The 17,691-nt window shown below is 35.0% G+C and overlaps 4 protein-coding genes across 4 annotated transcripts; 1 reads left to right on the top strand and 3 right to left on the bottom strand.

Moving 5' to 3' along the window:
* Positions 1 to 688: 688 nt before the first annotated feature.
* LOC116114279 (probable leucine-rich repeat receptor-like protein kinase At1g35710) lies at positions 689 to 2,518 on the bottom strand. The gene has a single exon (XM_031400437.1). It carries the CDS (start codon positions 2,516 to 2,518, stop codon positions 689 to 691), a length of 1,830 nt encoding a protein of 609 aa, XP_031256297.1.
* A 2,238-nt stretch (positions 2,519 to 4,756) lies between these two features.
* LOC116114278 (ankyrin repeat-containing protein At5g02620-like) lies at positions 4,757 to 5,605 on the bottom strand. The gene is made up of 2 exons (XM_031400436.1): positions 4,951 to 5,605; positions 4,757 to 4,815 (listed from the first exon to the last, which is right to left on the bottom strand). The coding sequence occupies exons 1-2, from the start codon at positions 5,579 to 5,581 to the stop codon at positions 4,757 to 4,759; spliced, it is 690 nt and encodes a 229-aa protein (XP_031256296.1). The 5' UTR covers positions 5,582 to 5,605.
* Positions 5,606 to 8,181: 2,576 nt separating this feature from the next.
* LOC116114277 (ankyrin repeat-containing protein ITN1-like) lies at positions 8,182 to 12,412 on the bottom strand. The gene is made up of 6 exons (XM_031400435.1): positions 11,782 to 12,412; positions 11,179 to 11,418; positions 10,921 to 10,976; positions 9,887 to 9,997; positions 9,324 to 9,594; positions 8,182 to 8,303 (listed from the first exon to the last, which is right to left on the bottom strand). Exons 1-6 carry the CDS (start codon positions 12,410 to 12,412, stop codon positions 8,182 to 8,184), a joined length of 1,431 nt encoding a protein of 476 aa, XP_031256295.1.
* A 1,988-nt stretch (positions 12,413 to 14,400) lies between these two features.
* LOC116114276 lies at positions 14,401 to 17,388 on the top strand. Its single transcript, XM_031400433.1, has 5 exons — positions 14,401 to 14,439; positions 15,831 to 16,172; positions 16,292 to 16,401; positions 16,478 to 16,584; positions 17,104 to 17,388. Exons 1-5 carry the CDS (start codon positions 14,401 to 14,403, stop codon positions 17,334 to 17,336), a joined length of 831 nt encoding a protein of 276 aa, XP_031256293.1. The 3' UTR covers positions 17,337 to 17,388.
* The last annotated feature ends 303 nt before the right edge of the window (positions 17,389 to 17,691 follow it).

Genomic DNA, 17,691 nt, shown 5'->3' with positions numbered 1-17,691 from the left:
AGGCCATGAAGAAGAAGAAGTGGCGTCAAAAAAGCACATGGGTTGTGCGAAAGCGTGAAAGACATTTTTTTTTTTTTTTTTTATATATTTTGGTTATAGCATTTTTGACTTCCTGGCAGAGAAAAGAAGCTTTACCTGTTTCGGTGTAATTTTTCGATACAATTTTTTCGGTGGATATAGCATTTTTGAAACAGAAAACTTAATCTAACATTATGAATTGTCAAAATTTCCCTTTCACGGTTAAATTTTAAGCCCTGAAAATGTTTTCTTACAATACATTTGGGGGATCAAAATGTCATGCAGACTTTTTTTTTTTGTTTTTTTTTTTTTTTTCAAATGCTTGATCTCATATGGGCCTTATTAGGCCTCTTATATGTAGCCCATAAAATACATTTTCCCTTTGCCACTGCAATTAGGCATACCAAACATTTCCCCAGATTTTTAAATCAAAACAAGTTATCAGATTTGAAATATAAACTTAAGAAGCATAATTTTAAAACTGTAATAATAAGAATAACATCAGCTTAAAGTTTTATTAGCATCATCCTTGAATATTAAGAACATGGAACTTAGTTTTATGAAGTACATGATTGAAGACAGTTCAGATGCAAAAATGATACTCTCTTGAATATTAGTGCAAGATCTTCAGATGGAGTTCCAACAAGCCCTGCATCTTCAATGAATAATTTCAACTCGCTTGAGGAATAAAACCAGAAAGATTGTTACCACGGAAACTCAACCTATGTAAGTTGCTCAAATTATTAAAAGAAGGAGGGATGAAGCCACTAAGTTGATTTCCACCACAGAGTAGATCCTTAAGAGATTTCAAGTTTCCCATTTCTGTGGGAATAGATCCACGAAGTTGATTACCATACAATTGAAGAAATTTGAGGTTTCTCAATTTTCCGAGTTCCTTGGGAATGGAACCAAAAAGCTCATTGTTGAACATGTACAATGCAACCAGGTTGGAGAGGTTTCCCATCTCTGGAGGAATGGAACTAGAAAGTTCATTCTCATTAACACCCAACCGAGACAACTTACTTAAATTTCCCAAAGAAGAGGGAATTGAACCATTAAGTTGATTTGCACCTAACTCTAAATCAACAAGGTTTTTTAAGTTTCCTATTTCCATTGGAATAGAGCCAGAAAGTTGATTATCATACAAATAAAGATATTTGAGATTTCTTAAACCACCTAGCGAAGTTGGAATCGAACCTGAAAGACTGTTGCGATAAAGGCTCATATCTGTGAGAGATTCTAAATTTCCGAATTCCTGAGGAATAGAACCGGAAAGTTGGTTCTCGAACATGTACAACACGGTGAGCTTTCTTAGTTTCCCAAAACTGGAAGGAATGGTGCCTGTTAAATAGTTGGCACTCATGTAAAGTACAGCTAGATTAGAGAGGTTTCCCATTTCTGGTGGAATAGAACCAAAAAATAAATTATGGTGAAGACTCAACAGAGACAAGTTGATCAACTTTCCCAAACAAGAAGGAATTGAACCAATAAGTTTATTTTCACTTAAGTCTAAATCAATAAGGTATTTCAAGTTTCGTATTTCTATGGGAATAGAGCCTGAAAGTTGATTACTATATAAATAAAGATAGTTGAGATTTCTTAAACCACATATAGAAGTTGGAATTGAACCTGAAAGATTGTTGCTATAAAGGCTAATATCAACGACGGATTCCAGATTTCCTAATTCCTGCGGAATGGAACGGGAAAGCTGGTTCTCAAACATGTGCAACACGGTTAGCTCTCTAAGTTTCCCAAAACTGGAAGGGATTGGGCCAGTTAAATTATTGGTATCCATGTATAATTCAACTAGATTAGAGAGGTTTCCCATCTCTGGAGGAATGAATCCAGAGAGTGAATTATTATAAAGATATAACCAAGACAAGTTACTCAAGTTACCCAGAGAAGCAGGAATTGAACCTTCCAAACGGTTGCTGTATAGTGCAAGATCATTAAGAGAACTCAGCTGGCCTAGTTCTTCAGGAATTGAACCACTCAACTGATTCTCAACCAAGTGGAGCGTCTCCAAATGTGTTAAGAGACCAATTTCTGATGGTATTTTCCCGGAAAACTGATTAGTTGACAAGTCAAGGTACTTTAGTTTGGAAAGGACACCAATTTGATATGGGATGGAGCCAAAGAGTTCATTAATGCAAAGATCCAGATATGCAAGATGTGGAAATGATGAGAATGACAATTCATCAAGCGTACCTTTTAAACCTGCAGCGGACAGGTTAAATTTATGGACTCTTCCCGCATGGTCACAAGAAATCCCAAACCAAGTACAGGGGCTTATTTTGGTTCTGAGTTGGGTAGAATTATTAGTGGCATTAGCAGGATAAAGAGTCCATGAAGAGAGGATATTCTGGGTTTGAAGGCCGGCTTTCCATTTGAGAAGAGCTTGAGCTTCTCGAGTTGTATCAAAAGCAACACTGAGTTGAAAATGTAACGCAAGAAGCAGGATACCTAGGGAGAATAATATATTGAGGGATGAGAATGCCATTGTTTAAACTAGTTAATTTTGTGCAGCACACAGAGTAATTCAGAAACTCCATATCTATATACAAGATAATGGAATTTAGAACTGTCGAGGCTTAGAAAAAAATAGTCTTTGCACCATCTTTCACTCCAAGTTTTTGTTGATTTTTTGAGTCATCTTTACGTACAAGAAGGTTTATGCAATTTTTCTTTCAGATAGAAAATTGTAGAAAAAGTGGCTTAAATAGTGTAAAGTTGTATTCACATGTATTTGGTGTATAACTCATAAATGCCATGCATTTTCCTTCACCAGGTTCACACGATCTTTCTCTTGATGAAAGATAAACTTTTTGGGTGGTAATAAATGCCACCCGAAGCAAAATTTTAGCATCATGTCTCCCAACATGTCAAAATTCTCATACTTGGTGGCTTCACAAATTCACACGCCGGATTTTGTACCGAAAATCTTGACAAGTTTTGGCCTTCCCTTTACTATAAATACGGGTGCATTTTGAGGAGAAGTTCACACACATTCTCAAGCAATACAAACATTAGAGACCGAGAGCTTGAGTTAGAGAGATTAGAGTGTTGAGAATGTGAGAGATATTAAGTGTATTTGGGATTTGGAATTGAGAGTTTCACCAAATGTAGTATACTCTATTTTGTTAGTGAAATTCTTTTTTTATCTTCGCACGTGAACGTAAGCTAAAAGACTGAACCACGTAAATTATTTTGTATATTGTGTAAGTTATTATTTTTTTTCTATTTTTCTTACCATTAATTTTATTCATGGGTTGGGTCTCTCACAACAAAAATAACAGATTATATTTTCACACCAGATAACATCTTGATTTCTTCATAAAATAAGATATTAAAGTAAAGAAAATACTTAAACTTGCTTAGTTCACGGTGTAGTCAATTTGGGTCATTATCATAGTGTATACATTTTCTCAAGTGCGTGTTTGAAAACATTCATCTTTCTGTAAGACACGGCTTGACGTTATGGAATTTTAACTTAATTGTGAGACTCAAACACTTGAGTCATGTCTTCTTCTATCATTTTCAATTTGTTATTATTAAGAAAAAAAAAATTATGGTTTTCTTATAGTGTTTTATATTAAGAAATATTTATAAGATTGTGCAATCACAGTCCTTATACCTTTTTTAGAGGTGACATTCAGTTTGATAACCTACTACTAATCCTTCTTTGGCTTCTGGTAAATCTAAACGCAATCTCTCGTATTCCACTAGGGAAGAAATTGTAAAATCATTAAACTCTATGGGTTAATGCCACAAATTCCACCCCAAAAACCATATTTTGATTAAACGCCAACTATATTAACTATATTTGAACTGTTAGATAATCATAGTTGGTGATAGCATTATTGTTCCCATCGCTATTGTAAAACCATACATGAGATTTTCACCTCATAGTTGAATTTTTACAATTTAATTATTGTTAAATTTTAGTAGATTATGAGAATAAATTTGCAACAAAAACTTAGTTAATGGTAGCTTTTCGGTGGATTTCAAAGTCATATTTAGTTCTATAGAATTTTTAATATCTATATCTCTGGGAAAATTATTTTTATGATTAATATGTAATCATGCTTTCATCTAGTATCTTATAATGTTTAACAGTATTTTGTTTATTTATAATTGCCACTAATAAGAAAAATGGCCCCCTAACATCTCCTGTTTCAAACTTTTAATTTTTAGTTTCTTGTTAATGGAGTCACTACTACCGTACTACACATGAAAGAGCAATGAAGTTTCAATTAATATGTCCATGTCCAGAATTGCAATGTTAATGATTTGATTCAAACATTACAGAAACATCTTATAAATTAAGAATATTACTTAATCTTAGAAGCAATTCACATTCAATTCAAAGTTGAGCAAGGACCTCCATAATTGTCTCACGAGCTTGAAATTTGATCCTAATAGGCCTCTCCTCTGGCTTGTTCATGTTATTTTAGAAGCAGGAATTGGACCGTGTAAATGACTTTCTGTACAGAGCAAGTTCACTAATTAAGAGAATTTAGCTGGCCTAATTCTGCAGGAGTTGAACTATTCAGCTGATTCTCAACCAGATGGAGGGTCTCTAGATGTGTTAAGAGGCCAATTTTCTGAAGGTATTTTCCCGGAAAACTGACTACTTGACAAATCAAGGTACTTAAGCTTAGAGAGATTACCGATGTGCGCCGGGATGGAACCAAAGAGTTCATTAATGGCAAGATCAAATGATGAGAATGATAATTCATCAACGAGACCTTTTAAANGTCAACCTTCCCTTTTTCTCAAGTATTGCTTTTACTATATCTGTAATAAAATAAAAAAATTAAGTAAATAACCATACATATTTCATTTGACCGAAAATATTCACTAAAGCAAACTCATAGAATAAAAATAATTACATATGTGGTAGGATGACAAAAATAACTGCTAATGTATTACCTAGATCTCCGCTCAGGACTGCCGCATGCAAAGCCGTCTTCCCATCGGTGCCTTCATGAGAGGCTGATTTACAAGTCTCTAGTATTTTAGTCACTACATCGAGAGATCTTCCCTCGGCAGCGATGTAAAGTGGAGTTTCGCCGAAATTATTAGTAGAATATGAAAATTCAGGGTCTTCTTTGGTTAATATTTCCACCACACCGATATAGTTATTCCGCACGGCCTCGTGCAAAGCTGTGTCTACCTCATTATTCTTCATCCTCAACATCTGCTGCTTGGCACCTACCCCACTTTCTAGCTCTTCACCTTGAGATTCTGCAAGCTCAATAAGAACTTCCACTATAGCAACATGTCCACATCTTGCAGCAAGATGTAGTGTCGTATCTCCATGTGCATTACGTTGTAGTAGTAGTGATGGACATATCTCAAGGATTTCCTTCACAAACTCCCTTGATTTTGGGATTGGACTTGGGGACGTGATATAAATATCAACGATTGTATTTTTGATTGGTGTTACTAAAAGGTTAAGATGTTGATTGGTTTCCTTGAAGAGTTCAATATTACCCTTAAATGCGGCCTCGTACAGACAAGGATCAATCTCGCGATTGCTGCCATCTGAAACTAAATCCATTGGAAAGCGTGATAGAAGTTTGGAGTTTGGTAGAGGTTTTTGTAATGCCCTGTATTTTTTGGATTTCATTAAATTTTATTTTATGATTTTTGGAGTAAAGTGTAAGAATTTGAAACTTTTATGGGGTAGAGTTTAATATCCGAAACAAGAGGGGACTGAAGAAATTCGCCGAGATATTTTGGTGAACATTATCCATTGTTCCGCTCAAAATAAGTGGTGAAGAAGAAGAGAAAGAATAAGGGAAGAAAAACTCTAGAAATGTTGATTAAAAGTTGTGTCGATGTATTGGCAAGGATAAGTTTCCTTGAATTAGGATTATTGCTGATATATATAAAAAAAAAAAAAAAAAAATTAATTTAAAGTAATAATTATTAAGAAGGATATTCCCATTGACTATTCTTACTTAGGGCTTGCTTCAAGAAATTTAGTTCCGAGGCAACGTGGGGTGGTGGTCCCGCTGATGGGGTTAAATCAAAACATTCTATGATATTTGAATAATAATATCATTTATATTGTCAATCTCATATGTATCATGCCAAATCCCCTCAATCGAATCACTGTTCGTGATCAAGATTTTATTTTATCATCAATCCAATCACCGTTCACCTTCTTTATTTTTCTTATCCATTAATACATCTCTTTACTTGTACGACTTAAATGTCTATTCTCCCTTTAAAATTCAGAAAACCCCCAAAACAACAACTCTTTACTCAAGTTCTGAGTGAAGACCAAACAACATTTCATTGCTTCATTCTTCTTTTCCTTTTATTTAGATTTTTAAAATTCTTTCTTCAATTCTAAATGATGAAAAGGAAAAGTAAAATAGCTAGCCCTTTTAGGTACTTGAATATTTCCCAATAGTTCTGTCCATTTACAGTTATTGCTTCCGTGAACATAATAGCTAAATAATCCCAACGTGTTATATAAGGCAGATATTGTATAGTTGTTCGGTTTTCCGCAAACTTTTCCATCCTTAATTTTGTTTAAATTCGCAAGTTAAACAAGGATCAAACTATTGTTTAATTTTATGATATATAAGAGAACAATGAAAAATGATTATTTTAACATTTATCCATCCTAATTTATAACATTTCCAAAATATGATTGTTCCCCTGTGTTTGTTCAACAGAGTTTTGGTATGCATTGTACACTTGAGCAAAATGAGATGGCTGAAAGACTAAGTCCCAGTAGTAAAGATATGGTGAAATATTGATGACTAGAAATAATTTGTCTACTTCATTTTGAGTTAAAGTTTTTGAAAACCGTCTTTTTCCATATTAGCTAGAAATTTCTCGTAAGATGATACTCAAGTTTTAATTCATTAAATAAATAATTGATAGTTAATTTTTGGGCTGTTTGGAACTCAAGTTTAGTACATTAGTTATCTTGAAAACATTAAGGGTCAGTTTGGTTCGGGGTTAAAGTGACATTACTGGGGTAATATCATCTTATATTACTTGATTATCACGTTTGATTGTCAAGTAATATAAGATATCAGTAATCTTCAAATACCAATAGTGGTTATTATTGGTAATATAAGAGGTAATCTGATTACCTCCATTTTCTTAGGTTTTCTGAGATTACCAGGGTTATCTTTTTTTGTTACAATTTTATCCCTTATTAATAAAAATTTTGGACAATAATACCCCTACTTTAAAACAAATTTACATTAATATCTTATTTTAATTTTACCCTTGTTTAATTAAAATTTTAGACAATAATACCCTTATATTTAAAATAATTTACAGACCACCACTGCCACCAAGCAGCCACCACCACAGCCACCCAGCCACCACCGTCGACAGCGGGTCAACCACCACGGACCACTGTCGAAAAATTGTCGGAGTCCCTAAAAACACTGGAAATTCTGCGGGAGGCTCCGGGAGGCTTCGCTATGGCCGTTTTCGGCCATATTGATGGCCGAAAACGGCCATATCGGGCCAGATCCCTGGCCGATAACGGCCAGATCCCTCGATCTGGCCGTGACCAGACCTGGCCGTTAACGGCCAGATCTGGCCCAATATGGCCGTTTTCGGCCATCAATATGGCCAAAAACGGCCATAGCGGAGCCTCTTGGTCACGGTGACGTACTCACAGGCACATCCGGCGGTGGTTCGCGGTGGCGGCTGGAGGTGGGGGTGATTTCATCATAAATTAAAATTTTATATAAGCAGGGGTGTTTTAGCTAAATCTGAAATATTGGGGGTTAAAAAATTATTTAAAAATTAATAATAAAAATAATTTTATATTAATATTTAAAATGGAGACAATTTAGTAATTTAAATAGCATACCCACCAATTTATTCCCCATAACCAAACATATTAATATAACATACCCACCAACTAACCAAACATATTTTTCTAAAGATTCCCATTAATCTTTCAAGGTAATCTATCTTTTCAGTAATTCAATATTCCCAGTAATCTAACATTCCTGAACCAAACGCCCCGTAAGTTTTATAGGTTAATAGTTTGTATCATGGCACTAAGATTATTAAAGCTATTAAAGTTGATAAAATTGATATAGATAAATATCTCGTATGAAGCTTTTTTTCAAGGTTTTCAACTCGTATTGAAAGTTTATAGTAGAAGGGGACTTATCATTGGGTGCCAATACTTGGAGCTTTTGCTGCTGTTGCTATGGCATTTTCAGCTGGCGCCATCTGCCAGCTCCATCCTGTTTCTTTCTTTTTCATTTCATATGTGCAGCATAATCCAACATCTTAAATGATAATTAAGGAAAAAGAAAATCAACTGCAGACATTACATTATTTTGCAGAACTATGATGTGCAATTTTTGTGGCATTTGATAATGTTTTATCGCGGAATGACAGTTCTCAACGACGGTAGGGTCAGAAGCCCTATATTGACCCGGAACAGCACCCAAACACCTGCCCGCCAACTGTTGGATAAAATTCCCCAACCAACCAAAACACACTCCATTAGGTGGGCTTGAAAAGAAAACCCTAGTTCTTTGCAGCGGTCGGCGGGCAATCAGGGTCAGGGAGGTTGGGCGTTTTGGAGGGTGGACGCCGGACATCGGAACGGAAAGTTGTGAGATTTGAGGGTTAGGGTTACTTGAGCTGGCTAGTCAATTTTCTTCAAAATCGAAGCTTTTCACCACTTTCATTCACTCTGGACAAAGCTCTAATACCAATTATGTAGCTAGGCTGATTTTTTCAATTCAACCACCAACACACACCACACAACACAACAAATTTCCAAGAAAACGAGTAAAAAGTGGAGCTCAAACTCCGAGGAAAACAACTTGAAAATTTCGTCTAAAACAGAGCAACTTTTTGGGAAACTAAAAGGAGAAGATTGTGGAAAGTTCAAGAGCTTTTTGCTCGCTCTTTTCTTCCAATCGGAACAGCTTTGTTCCTACGTTTGCTTCAATTTCTTATCTCACGATACGAAGTAAACAACAAATTTTTTAATTTATTTTCCTAAGACCCAATGGTGAGCCAACAAGTGGCTTCTCCCATTTCACAAGTTTAAACTCAAGTTAACAAAGTAAACCACACAAGTTAACTAAACCGCAGTTAAAAATGAAATGGATAAGTAACGGCACATTAAACATTTAATACTTTTACAAGCTAGCTATGTAGCCAAGAGATCTGGTTCTCATCATCATTATTTAAGTAATTCGAATTCCCCGGGTGAAACTAATTACAAGTTATATAGAAATTTATTGTCTGAAACTTCTCCAGGGCTATGGACCAGATTCTGCCCAATCTTTTACCATCTTGTAGAACAAATGCTTGAAAAGCTGCATTTCGAATTAGGACACTGGTACCCTGTTGGGGACCTTGTTCATTTTGGTAACCGCCTGGCATTGTGAAAGCTGCAGCGAAAGTTACTGTTGCTATGAGTACAGATACTACCATCAGTGAATCTTTTCTTTTCTCCCATTTACTGACATTTTCTTCGAATTTCCATCCGCTAAGTCCACGAATAACATCTCGTCGAAATGGTCCAACATCAACAACTTCCGACAATTCTTGGATTTCTTGCTGAAGTAGACATGCATGCATTGATAAATATTTAGAAGAATAACATGTAAAAATTAAAATATATACTAAATATGAAGAATTAATATGAATTAGCAAACCAATGTGTTTTTGCACTAATCAACGTTGACTAAATCACTTCCGAGAATGAGTCACACATTTAATACTTTGGAATTTTATATAGGGTTCAATGGTTTGGCTGAGGCAGCACAAATAATGAGAGCTGTCATATTTGTGAGTCTCTAAGGATTAGTAGTTCTACTAATTATGAGACTTAAGTTAGGAGGGCACTTACCTTGAGCTCTGCAGACCCATAAGTTAATATGTCTTTGACACTATCATTTTTCTTGTTGAGAAACAGACTATGACCCGTAAGTACTCCTTCAAGCAGGGCGTCTCTAGGAACCTAGGTAGAAATTATTTTAGGCCTTCTAATAATATAAGCATATATTAAAAAAATTATTTTTATTATTATTATTATTTTTTTTTTTTTCTTTTGAGATGAAAAATCACTAGGAGAGGTGGATAGCAATCGACAGGCTAACAAGGTTAGATTGGTGGGGGGTTTTGGAGAGTAGATGTTAGAGAAGTGATGAGTAGTGAAATGGGTGATTTCCAATGCCAAGATTGATAAGAAAATGCTTGAGAAGTCACGGGCCAAAAGGTATCGATGGTCGGCGATTGACAGAGTAAACGGATAAGGTATGATAGGGGTTTTGATGAGAGGGCTGAGGGGAGGAAGATGGTGGTGTCGGGGAGGACCAACAATATCGAGTACATGCCAAAAAGGCTGGAACTGGTTGTCGTGTAGTGGAGTTGGGTTGCGAGATTCATCAAAAATTAGTCAAATCGAGGGCTATCAAGGTTGGAAAATGATAAAATGATGATTTCGATCGATTTTGGTGAGAAAATCGATCGGAACCAAAATTGACCGAAATTAACTCCAAACCACTGGCGGAAGAAGAGGGCTGGAGATGATTTATGTGAATGTCAAATTTTGGGATTGAATTGGGGTTGAGTAATTTGAGATATGTAAATGACTATTTTAGTCTTCCATTGTTAAAAGAAATTCAATGTGTTAATTTAGGAGTATAAACATAATATATAAAACTAGAGGTACAAACTTGCTATTTTGTTAAACTTTGGGTGGAAATATATGTAAAAAGTTTATAATAAATTTTGACTTTTTTGGCTTTTTTTTTTTTGACCCCTTAGCTTAGATAAGAAATTATAAACCATTTTTATTTTTGTAAGATATTCAAAATAAAAAAAAAAATTATAAAAAATTTGGGCCCCCAATTTTTTTGGGGTCCTAGGCAGGTGCCTCACCTGACTACCCCTTAAGCCGGCCCTGACTCCTTCTATGCCGTCGTCACTCGTCATACCTGCGGGTAAATTCACTAGAAGAAACAGCAAGCACATGAATAGGAGTATTCCCTTTTGCATCCTTCCTGTTTAAAAGACTTCTTTTAATATTAGTATTAAGCAATGGTTTTTTAAGGAAACCATTTAATGCCTTAATACTTAATCTACACATGGCAAAGTGAAGAAAATTCCGCCCCCTGTTATCAACCATTTCACGACAACCTGGACACCGAGCAATAAGCTCTTTCATTGCGCATTTACGCCCTTGGCTAGATGCCATATGAAGAGCTGTCATGTTTCTTTTTTGCTCTTCTTTGTACGCAGAAGATCTATCAATTTTTAAAAGCTCTTTGACAATTGAATCATGACCGTAATATGCAGCGTAATGAAGTGGAATCCACCCATTTTGGTTTGTTTCTTTTGTCAAGCTTCTCTTTTTCTCAAGTATTGCTTTTACTATATCTGTAATAAAATAAAATAAAAATTAACTAAATAATTATATATATATTTCACCAAAAATATTCACTAAAGCAAACTCATAGAATAAAAATAATTACATATATAATAGGATGACAAAAATAACTGCTCATGTATTACCTAGATCTCCGCTCAGGATTGCCGCATGCAAAGTCGTCTTCCCATCGGTGCCTTCATGAGAGGCTGATTTAATATATCTGTAATAAAATAAAATAAAAAATTAACAAAATAAACAAATAACTATATATATATATTTGACCGAAAATATTCACTAAAACAAACTCAGAGAATAAATAATGATTACATATATATATGATAGGATGACAAAAATAACTGTTCATGTATTACCTAGATTTCCGCTCAGGACTGCTGCATGCAAAGCCGTCTTCCCATCGGTGCCTTCATGAGAGGCTGATTTACAAGTCTCTAGTATTTTAGTCACTACATCGGGAGATCGTCCCTCCGCAGTGATGTAAAGTGGAGTTTTGTCGAAATTATTTGTAGAATATGAAAATTCAGGGTCTCCTTTGGTTAACATTTCTGCCACACCGATGTAGTTATTCTGCACGGCCTCGTGCAAAGCTGTGTCTCCCTCATTATTCTTCATCGTCAGCATCTGCTGCTTGGCACCTACCCCACTTTCTAGCTCTACACCTTGAGATTCTGCAAGCTCAATAAGAACTTCCACTATAGCAATATGTCCACATCTTGCAGCAAGATGTAGTGGCATATCTCCATGTGCATTACGTTGTAGTAGTAGTGATGGACATATCTCAAGGATTTCTTTCACAAACTCCTTTGATTTTGGGGTTGGACTTAGAGATGTGATATAGATATCAATGATTGTATCTTTGATTAGTGTTACTAAACGATTAAGATGTTGATTGGTTTTCTTGAAGGGTTCAATATTACCCTTAAATCCGGCCTCGTACAGACGAGGATCAATCTCGCGATTGCTGCCATCTGAAACTGAATCCATTGGAAAGCGTGATAAAAGTTTGGAGTTTGATCGAGGTTCTATAATGTCCTATATTTTTTTGGATTTTATTAACTTTTATTTTATGATTTTTGGAGTAAAGTGTAAGACTTTGAAACTTTTTTGAGGTTCTGTAATGTCCTGTATTTTTTGGATTTATTAACTTTTATTTTATGATTTTTGGAGTAAAGTGTAAGTCTTTGAAACTTTTATGGGGTAGAGGTATAACCAAAACAATAGGGGACTGAAGTAAAATTCGCCAAGATATTTTTGTTAACATTATCCATTTGTTCGCCCAAAATAAGTGGTCCATTTGTTCGCTCAAAATAAGTGGTGGAGAAGAAGAGAAAGAAAAACGGAAGTAAAACTCTGGAAATGATGACTAAAAGTTGTGTCGGCGTATTGGCAAGGATAATTTTCCTTGAATTAGGGTTATTGTTGATATATATATATAATATATTAATTTAAAGTAATAATTATTAAGAAGGATATTTATTCATTATATATATATATATTTCCTTCAATACCTTAAACCTTTTTTTTTTTTTTTTTTTTTTTTTTTTTTTTTTTTTTTTTAATAAAAGGGATGAAAGATGGAATTAAACAATAAGAATTAAACAAGTAATGGATATTCCCATTGACTATTCTTACTTAGGGCTTGCTTTAAGGAATTTAGTTCCGAGACAACATGCTATGGGGTGGTGGCTCCGCTGATGGGGTTAAATCAATACATTCTAAGATAAAAGATTTGAATATTAATATCATCCATATTGTCAATCTTATAAGTATCATATCAAATCCCATCAATTGAATCACTGTTCACGACCAGAATCCTATTTTATCATCAATCCAATCGTAGTTCCCCTTTTTTCTTTTCCTTATGGATAAATAGATCTTTACTTATATGACTTAGATGTCTATTTTCCCTTTAAAATTCTAGAAAACCCCCAAAACAACAACTTCTTACTCAAGTTCTGAGTGAAGACCAAACAACATTTCATTGATTCATTCTTCTTTTTCCTTTTATTTAGATTTTTGAAATTCTTTCTTCAATTCTAAATGATGAAAAGGAAGTAAAATAGCTGGCCCTTTTAGGTACTTGAATGTTTCCCAATAGTCATGTCCATTTATAGTTATTTCTTTGGTGAACATAGTACCTGAATAATCCCAAAGTGTTACATAAGACAAATATTGTATAGTTGTTCAGTTTTCTGCAATTTTTTCCATCCTTAACGTTGTTTAAATTCGCAAGTTAAACAAGGATTAAACTATTGTTTAATTTTATGATATATAAGAGAACAATGAAAAATGATTATTTTAATATTTATCCGTCCTAATTCATAACATTTCCAAAATGTGATTGTTCTTCTGTGTTTGTTCAAAAGAAAGTTTTGGTATGCGTTGTACACTTAACGTAAAATGAGATGGCTAAAAGACAAAGTCCCATTAGTAAAGATATGGTGAAATATTGATGTCTAGAAATTAATAATTTGTCTATTTTTTTTGCGTTAAAGTTTTTGAAAATTGTCTTTTTCCATGTTGGCTAGAAATTTCTAGTAAGATGTTACTAGAATAATTTTAATGGAAATAATACAGTCATCGAAAGTAGTGCACCGAATTCATGCACCGAATAACGTGACAAAATCTTGACTATCGATTAATTATAACTTAATATTAATCGACAGTCAGGATTTTGTTACGTTATTCGATGCATTACTTTCGGTGACTGTAGCATTACTCTAATTTTAATCTTTGGGCTGTCTGGAAACTCAAGTTTAGTATATTAGTTATCTTGAAACACTAAAGTTTATAAGTTAATTGTTAAATCATGGCACCAAGATTATTAAAGCTATTTAAGTTTAATAAAGTTGATATAGATAAATATCTCATATGGAAGCTTTTAATCAAGGTTTTCAACTCGTATTAAAAGTTTATAGTGGAAGGAGACTTATCATGGGGTGCCAATACTTGGAGCTTTTGCTGCTGTTGCAATGGCATTTTCGGCTGGTGCCAACAATCTTCCAGCTCCGGTCTGTTTCTTTCTTTTTCATTTCATATATGCAACATAATCCAACATCTTAAATGATAATTAAGGAAAAAGAAAATCAACTGCAGATATTACATTATTTTAGCAGAACTATGATTTGTGGCATTTGATAATGTTTTATTGCAGAATGGCAGTTCTCAAAGTCGGTAGGGTCAGAAGCATTGACCCTTTTAAAGGCTTCAATAGTAGCTTGCTTAATCTACGTTCCTGGAGGAACCTTCGCGAGTAACAGCAGTGTTAATGCTTTATTTTCTGATGGAGGGTCAGGGAAAATGATGTGCGCTTTCTTTCATCTATTTTATATGTTCTGAAGAATATTTACAAGATGGCACATTTCATCAAGCACTAAAAAACCCACTTTCTAGCACTTAACGTTGAGATTTTGCATGCTCAATTAGAACTTCCACCATAGCAACATGTCCACATCTTGCAGCAAGATGTAGTAGCGTACATCCATGGGCATTATGTTGTAGTAGTAATGATGGACATATCTCAAGGATTTCGTTCACAAACTCGATCTGTTGATTTTGGGGGTTGGACTTGGGGACGTGATATAAATATTAACGATTGTATTCTTCATTGGTATTACTAAACGGTTAAGATGTTGATTGGTCTCCTTGAAGGGTTTGATATTACCCTTAAATGCAGCCTCGTACAAACGAGGATCGATCTCGCAATTGCTGCCATTTGAAACTGAATACATTGGAAAGTGTGGTAGAAGTTTGGAGTTTGATAAAGGCTTCTGTAATACCCTGTATTTTGTGGATTTTATTAAATTTTATTTTGTGATTTTTGGAGTAAAGTGTAAGAATTTGAAACTTTTGTGGGGGTAGAGGTAATAGGTGAAACAGGAGAGGACTGAAGTGAGATTCACCAAGATATTTCGGTGAGCATTGTTGATTTGTTCGCTCAAAATAAGTGGCGGAGAAGAAGGGAAAGAAAAAGGGGAGAGTAACTCTAGAAATGATAATTAAAAGTTGTCGGTGTATTGGCAAGGGTAATTTTCCTTGAATTAGGGTTATTGTTGATATTGTTTGAGTGGGACTGGGGATGAACTGTCGAGTCAATTTCCAGTTATATAAGATATTATTAGTATTTACTTGTGGATGTTTTGGGCTTGGCAATTTCTTCCATGGGTGAAGTTATTTAAGCCTAACCAAAGGTCTTTTTAAATCCTGATGATAATTTTTTTTTTAAATATTAATTTAAAGTATTAATTATTAAGAAGGATATTTATTCATTCACTGTATCAAGTATATATATGAAAAAAAAAAAAAAAAAACACTTTTCTTCAATACTCTTAACATTAATTTCTCATTGTTTTGTTTCTATCTTTTCCTTCTTGTTTAATACTTGAATCTGGTTTTACTATAGGTTGTGGTGGTTGCTTTGGCTATTAAAAAACTTGATGCAACAGGAAAGCATAAGTCAGCCAAGAAAAACATGGCCAAAAAGCAACAATGTGTAGAAAGTCAGGATCAGATTCAGACCAATGATACAAAAGGGGAAGATGATATTGAGGAAGTATTAAAAGAGTTTATGGAGATGATACTTGACACAGTCTATGGAGAGGAAGAGCGAAGCTGGGCCTCGCCAGATGCAATCCAAATAATTAAAGATCCTGAGCAGGCTCAACCTATATCCCAGATTAATTTGACAGTGACTGAACAGTGCACACCATTTAAACAATTGCTTGAGTTTACCCCAAACCAGTTGGTTCAAAATCCACTGTGTGTCCAGTAAGTAATCTCTGAGTCTTATAAGCAATAAAGAAAATGAAAGGCTGTGTTAAAAATTATGGTTAAAAAAAAAAAGTCGGCTCTATGATGAAGCAGGTTATTGAGTGTGACAAACACATCCTCATTCGGGCTGCTTTAGCTGAAAAATATGATGAGATAGAGGAATTCTTCAGCTTTCCACAGCTTCTAGCTTCATCTATATTCGCGTAAGTTTACTCTTGTAATTAATGAAAACAATACAATCACTATGTTTGTTTACATCTGCAATTCATTCATCTGCAGTCTCATTCAATCTGCTAGTGAGATAGCTGCTGTTGTAAGTCCATATGGAGCCATTGTTGATGTTTTCAAACGCAGAGAAAAATATTCCGGAAATGGCGAAGATGTGTGTTAGGATTCCATATCGGGATCTCACACCCATCAAGTGTAGTATTTAAGCCTAGAGGCTCTCTCACCTATCAGGCCGGTCTTTTGGGTTGGGTTCTCCCTTGGGCTTGAGTTTTAATATTGGTGCTTTCGTTGAGAGTTAGGTGGCGAAAATGGTTACTTATAGGTTAGATTAAGGTGCAATGTGTATCGAATGACTGATAGGTGAGTGAAACTACCCAAAAAGGAAAAGGGCCACCGTCGGGTTGGTGTCGATAAAGTGAAAGTCACCGTGGATGTCGACTCTTGAATGAGGTGCAATGTTAGAATCCTATATCGGGATCTCACACCCATCAAGTGTGGTGCTTAAGCCTAGGAACTCTCCCACCTATCAGACCGGTCTTTTGGGTTGGACTCTCCCTTGGGCCTGAGTTTTAACAATGTGGTGAGTTATTTTGCTTTCAACTTTCTACTTTAACCACACAACTTGTAATATTTACATTGACATAAATTAACATGACTAAGAAACTTTCAGAGGTCAGTAGATGTGAGCTGGTGGTTTAAAGGTGTTGGAGGATTTGCAGCCGCAATGGGATTCTTCCTGTGTGGATGGAGGCTAACTCAATGTCTTGGTGGGAAGCTCACATTCATGAGCAATTCTAGAGGATTAGCCTCACAATTATCAACTGTTGCTGCAATCATCATAGTAACTCAGATAAATCTTCCTGTTTCAAGTGTTCATGCTTTTGTTGGATCACTTGTAGGAGTAGGATAGCTGATGATTTTCGGGTATGGTTTCTTACATCTTAAGCTAAATTTATTTTTTCTTGCCTTATCAATTAGAAAATTTATGATGGTTTTGCGGTTTGCAGAACGTGAACTGGAAGCTCTTAGTGAAATTCATATGTGGATGGGTGAAGACCATAATTATCTATTGTGTGGCTGCTTATGTTATCTTCTCTACCTCCGTTCACACACCGGCATATGCAGTTCCCTGATTTTCTGTGTGGCATCATCACATCAAATGTACATATACCGTTCAATTTATGACGACGATATCTTAGTGATTCGCAAATTCTGCAATAATAGCTCTGTTCTTATATTTACAAATCATGTGAGCGAAAGTGAGT

Source organism: Pistacia vera, unplaced genomic scaffold (genome assembly GCF_008641045.1).
Source record: "Pistacia vera cultivar Batoury unplaced genomic scaffold, PisVer_v2 Contig706, whole genome shotgun sequence".
Classification (NCBI taxonomy): Eukaryota; Viridiplantae; Streptophyta; class Magnoliopsida; order Sapindales; family Anacardiaceae; genus Pistacia; species Pistacia vera.
Note: the sequence above shows the minus strand (reverse complement) of the source record. Positions and strands in the feature narration are given on the sequence as shown.